Source organism: Herpailurus yagouaroundi, unplaced genomic scaffold, assembly GCF_014898765.1.
Source record: "Herpailurus yagouaroundi ecotype Mexico unplaced genomic scaffold, PumYag 248, whole genome shotgun sequence".
NCBI lineage: Eukaryota > Metazoa > Chordata > Mammalia > Carnivora > Felidae > Herpailurus > Herpailurus yagouaroundi.
The window spans coordinates 5,377,065-5,382,753 of record NW_024412465.1 but is presented as its reverse complement, the minus strand read 5'-3'; the positions used below and the strand labels follow the sequence as shown (position 1 = coordinate 5,382,753).

The 5,689-nt window shown below is 53.8% G+C and overlaps 1 protein-coding gene across 1 annotated transcript in view; it reads right to left on the bottom strand.

Moving 5' to 3' along the window:
• Window positions 1-5,689, bottom strand: part of DHRSX (dehydrogenase/reductase X-linked) — a gene marked incomplete at its 5' end in the record, with an annotated part of 106,075 nt that overhangs the window by 30,946 nt on the left and 69,440 nt on the right. The window contains one exon of the mRNA XM_040460150.1: window positions 3,439-3,540. Coding sequence (XP_040316084.1) covers window positions 3,439-3,540 — 102 coding nt within the window. The remainder of the gene's footprint in view (window positions 1-3,438; window positions 3,541-5,689) is intronic.

Here is a 5,689-nt window from a genome sequence, read left to right as displayed (position 1 = left end):
GGCGGACAGACTGACGTCCCCAGACACGTCCACGACCCGATCCCCACGTGGGGGAGAGACTGTCGTCCCCAGACACGTCCCTGACCCGATTGCCACATGGCGGACAGACTCACGTCCCCAGACACGTCCACGACCCGATCCCCACGTGGTGGACAGACTGACATCCCCAGACACGTTCCCGACCCGATCCCCACGTGGCGGACAGACTCACGTCCCCAGACACTTTCCACGACCCGATCCCTACATGGCGGACAGACTCACATCCCCAGACACATCTCCCTGACCCGATCCCCACGTGGTGGACAGACTGACGTCCCCAGACACGTCCCCGAACGGATCCCCACATGGTGGATGGACTGACGTCCCCAGACACGTCCCTGGCCCGATCCCCACATGGTGGACGGACTGACGTCCCCAGATACGTCCCTGGCCCGATCCCCACATGGTGGACGGACTGACGTCCCCAGACACGTCCCTGGCCCGATCCCCACATGGTGGATGGACTGACGTCCCCAGACACGTCCACGACCCAATCCCCATGTGACGGACGGACTGTCGTCCCCAGACACGTCCGTGACCCGATCCCACGTTTGGGACAGACTGATATCCCTATAGACATTCATGTCCTGACTTCTCTGAGCCTGTGAATATGTGCCCTTACGTGGATAAAGGGACTTTGCAGATGGGGGTGGTTCAGAACCCTGAGATGGGGGTGGTCCTGGATGGCCCCAGTGGTGCAAGGTCTCCACAAGGGTGTTCCCAGGAGGGAGGCGGGAGGCTCAGGGTCGGAGAAGGTGATGTACACACAGAGCAAACATCACGGAGAGACAGAGGGAGGCCGGGGGTTACACCCTCCACCCCAATGGCTTTGAGAATGAGAGGACGCGTCACGAGTCCAGGAATGCCACCAGCCTCTAGAAGCTCGAAAAGGCAAATCAGTTCAAGAGAAATCAAGGCATGGAAGGAAAACCGAGGGATTGTCCCTTGGGGCCAGTGGCACGTGGGGTCAGGGATTGCACACTGGGCGCGTGGCACCCCTGTGTGGCTGGGGCGTGCTGCAGCGATGGGGGGTCCCGGGCACGGAGGAAGGCGTGTGCGGAGGACAAGTTTGGGCTGACGTGAAGCCAACGTGTGGACGGGATTCCCTACAGACAGAAGACGGACGGGGCAAACAGAAAGCCCGTATTTCCTGTTTACAGGGAAAGGACTGATTTGTGCCAATAAACGTCAGGTGCGCCGTGCGGGAAACCTTGAACGGTATCGGGAAAGGTCCGTGGAGAAGAAAGAAAGATCAATACCGTTCTGAGCCTTCCAGAGAGAACCAGCAGCACTAACAACACCCACAGCGGGTTTGTTCCTGGGGGAAGGAGGCGGATGTGGCGTTAGCTATAACCGTGTGGCACCCACACATCACCGCCATATGGCCACACAACCCAATGCATTAAAGAGACGGTTGGAGTCGGATCTTCTGAGTCGCAGGCTCTCCGTCTTCCCCTTCAGGGAGTGTTTCCAATCAAACAGGTGCATCGGGTGTCACAATGTCTCTCTGTAGCCTGTCCTGCCCACGAATGCCGTTCACACCACAGAAGACGGTGAAACGCGGTAAGACAAAAAGAACACACAGACAGCAGATGCATCCTGGGAGCCGGGTTACCACATGGATGCGGGTGGCACAGCCTCAGGACGTGGATTTACCCTCTCCACTCCGTCCACATGACACCCACATCATCAGCCATGTGATTCCTTACCACGGTCCCTTCCATGCCCAATGACTTTGGAGAACAGACTCACTTACGTCTCTGTCGGTGGATAAATTAGCCTCGATGATCCAGGTGGGCTCTTGAACCACAAGACTCCCAGAGTAACATTCTCCCTGCCATCCAACAGATGACTAGTGTTTTTAAAAAATTTTTTCTAATTAACAAAATTGTTCTGAGAAGGAGAACACGTCCAGGGGAGGGGCAGGGAGAGAGGGACCAAAAGAACCCCAAGCAGGTTCCCTGATGTCAACGCACAGCCCCGCGAGGGGCCCTAACTCATAACCGTGAGCTCATGACCTGAGCCAAAGTCAAGAGTTGTAGCAGCAGTTTCCACAATAGCCCAATTATGGAAAGAGCCTAAATGTCCAACAAGCGACGAATGGATAAAGAAGATGTGGTTTATAAATTCAATGGAATGCTACTTGGCAATGAGAAAGAATGGAATCTTGCCATTTGCAGCAACGTGGATGGAACTGGAGGAGATTATGCTACGTGAAATAAGTCAGTCAGAGAAAGACGGATATCGTATGTTTTCACTCATAGGTGGATCTTGAGAAACTCAACAGAAGACCATGGTGGGGGGGAGGGGAAAAAAGTTACAGAGAGGGAAGGAGGCAAACCATAAGAGACTCTTAAATACTGAGAACAAACTGAGGGTTGATGGAGGGTGGGGGAGAGGGGAAAGTGGGTGATGGGCACTGAAGAGGGCACCTGTTGGGATGAGCACTGGGTGTTGTATGGAAGCCAATCTGACAATAAATTATATTAAAAAAAAAAAGAGTTGGCGGCTTGACCAACTGAGCCACCCAGGCTCCCCCACCCCTGCAACAGATGAATAGTTTAGCAAATATTTTATACATTTTGGAAAGAAGGTACAGTGGTTGTAGCTCAATGACTTACGGTCATTGTTTTCGCCGTATTAATACTATCATTTATCTCCTCTACAGTCGACCAGTTGGCCTCCAAGTCTGAAAGCGAGCTGGGACGTTCTTCCGGTATGCGTGTTTGTCCGATAGTTTTGGTGCTCTATGTGGATTCAGTTTGGACACGTGAATGGCGCTGCCTCCTCACCGTGGAGGGTTTGGATGAATCTGTAGGACATCTGTCGAGTGTAGCGTGGGAAGACAGGAATGGCTCAGCTCCATGCTGAGAAACCCAGACGTGGCCACGATGCTCTTAAGAGCAGGGCTGAAAGGAGGGGTCCAGGTCAAGGCTAGTTTGTGTTGAAGACGGACAGGTGGGAGGGTGGAAGGCAGGGTAAGGGGACACACAGACCCTGTGTGTCTGTGTGATGAATGTTGGCTTCAGGGAAGAAGTCAAGAGACAGCTGTGCATGGAGCCTACATACTGATGACGCCCCCTGGGGACACGCTCAATATTTAATAAGGGAACGTGTGAACACGCCCCCCTCTTACACGTTCATAACACACCTTACTTAGCCCATGTGGGCCAACCAAAATATCGACCCCGCACACCGTATCATCAGGCTTACCATCATTGCAAATTGATTATGCCGATGACAACAGCCAAATGCATCAACGAGGCAAAGCGTCATGACAACACCACGTATATTCATGAATTTCCACGCAAGTCCTTCCTTCCCAAAGGACTTCTCTCGTGGGATGGCCAGTGTGCACGTCTGTGTCAGAGTTAACATCTGCATTTCACCAGGACTCACCGTTATTGACCAGGACATGGAGAGGGATTTTCTTCTTCTTGAACTTCTGGACGAATTGCCTGATGGACGTCAGGGAAGCCAGATCACAGTATAAAAACTCCACTGCAAAAGGAAAGAGATGGGGGATTATCTTCCGACCTACTCCAGGAGCTGAGATGGTTTTTAAATAAGTTCGATTCCATCCCACCTGTGGAGGGACACTGGGTTTTAAAGATGAAGGTGGGATTCAGGGATCATAGCCTAGGAAGACCCTCCATGCCTCATGCCCTTGACGATCCCCCATCGTTGCATGTAGACGGCACCTGTGACTTGCTTATAAATCAACAAAATAAGGCATTTCCTTAGGGAAGCAGGGGAGAGAGTCTTCCACTGGTCTTGAAGAACTCAGCCGCCATGTTGAGAGGGGCCATGGGGCAAGATGCTTCTGGCAGCTTCCGGGGACTGACAGCAACCTCTGGCCAACAGGCAGCAGGAAAGCCAGAGCCTCGGACCTACAAACTCAAGGAACTACCAACAACCCCATGAGCTTAGAGGACATCCTGAGCTCCAGAGGGGCGCTCAGAGCATGCAGCCCTTTGGAGCTGCCATCACTTTGCTGGGTCATCGTGCGGCACGATGGTCCTTGGACGGCGACATCGCTGTGGGTCTCTGGGACCGGTTCCTGGGAACATGCTTGCTCGGACGCGTGTGGTTGCAAGAAGACAGAGCACAGGGAAGCATCGCTCCCGCCAGCTATGAGCACTAGCAAATGGGAGTAGGGGTGGGGTGGGCACGCTTCCGGATCAAAGCCCTTCCAGGGGAGGTCTACACACGGGTGCCATCCTGGGAACCGTTTGTTACCGGGTCTGCCGTAAGGCACACCGCGACACCAACAACAGCATTTAGAAAACGAAATAATTGAAGTTCCCATTTTGCCTGGTTGTAACTCTTACTTTTCTCGTAATTCGCGTCTGTCCTATCTACATCGCTATGGATCCGTGACAGCTTTGGGAAAAGGGAGTTTTGCCACAGACAGTTCGGAAGTGCTGTTCTAGAACACAGCGCCATCTGGCTAGGCATTCCTGACACACCGTTCTAATTCTCCGCTAACATATTCACGAGGATATATTGTTTTTAAAGGGGGAAGCCCCTACTGCTTCCCATAACGGGAACCGACGATAACAGGGTTGGTAGACAGACACGCTTGGCTTCCAGAAGCAGACCAACGGTACGAATCTTGGCAAAGTCAGAAGATGCTTCCTCCCCACTCCCGGGAGAAGAGGGTTCCTAACCAGCGGCAAACGTGAGCGCCCCCTTTCCGCCGCGAGAACGTTGCCTCGTGAGGTGCCCCAAGGATCGCGTGGGGGATCATGGGGGCTGCCGCTGTGCAGAGAACGTGAGCCCCCAAATCAAGCCCCCACAGCTGCAGAGGGCAGGGCAGTCCCTGCGGACCAGAAGTCGCCACAGGGTCGATCCCTGATGGTGACAACGTGCCAGGCAATTTGCAGGGCGTGGGCTTCTGGAAGAGGAGAAGCCCCAGGGATGAGCTCAGGCAAGATCGGGGAATCGCATTGCTGGACGCTGAGCTGGTACGTTCACCTAAAATGTGCACCCTCTGCCCCCGCCCCCCGCAAGGTGCACTGGGAGATGGGGCGGGGGTCATTGATCCAGCAGGGCTCGGGGGTGGCAGAAGGAGACACGGGTGGCATTTTCCAGTTTGCCTGGAACGCCATCAGTGATGCCTTCCATTTCTTTCTTTACATTTATTTATTTTGAGGGAGAGAGAGGGGGAGCGTGAGTGGGGAAGGGGCAGAGAGAGGGAGAGGGACGTGGGACTCCATGACACCCACCGTGAGATCACGACCTGAGCTGAAATCGAGTCAGATGCTTAAGCGACCGAGCCACCCAGGCGCCCCCGACATGTTCCATTTCTGTTTGGGTAATGAGAGACGTGGAAGTTGCCACGTCTCCAGACTCTTCACTGTACCCCAGGGGACAAGAAGTAGCCTGTGTGCCCAAACAGATGACGAGAAAACACGAGGTATACCAGTCGTCCGCGTAGGCAAAACGGAAGATCCAGAAAAGCCCTGGAAGGAGGTGGGAGCCTTTAGCTGGCGCTGGTCCTGATTCAAAACCAATATGGCGGCCTCCCACCGGGGTGGGAAGGGGGGGGGGAGAAAAGAGGTGAATTCTTGAATTCTTCTATACACTGATGATGGTTTTGAAAAGTGAGGATTGGGAATAAAAAGGCCAAACATTATCAAGCCGACAA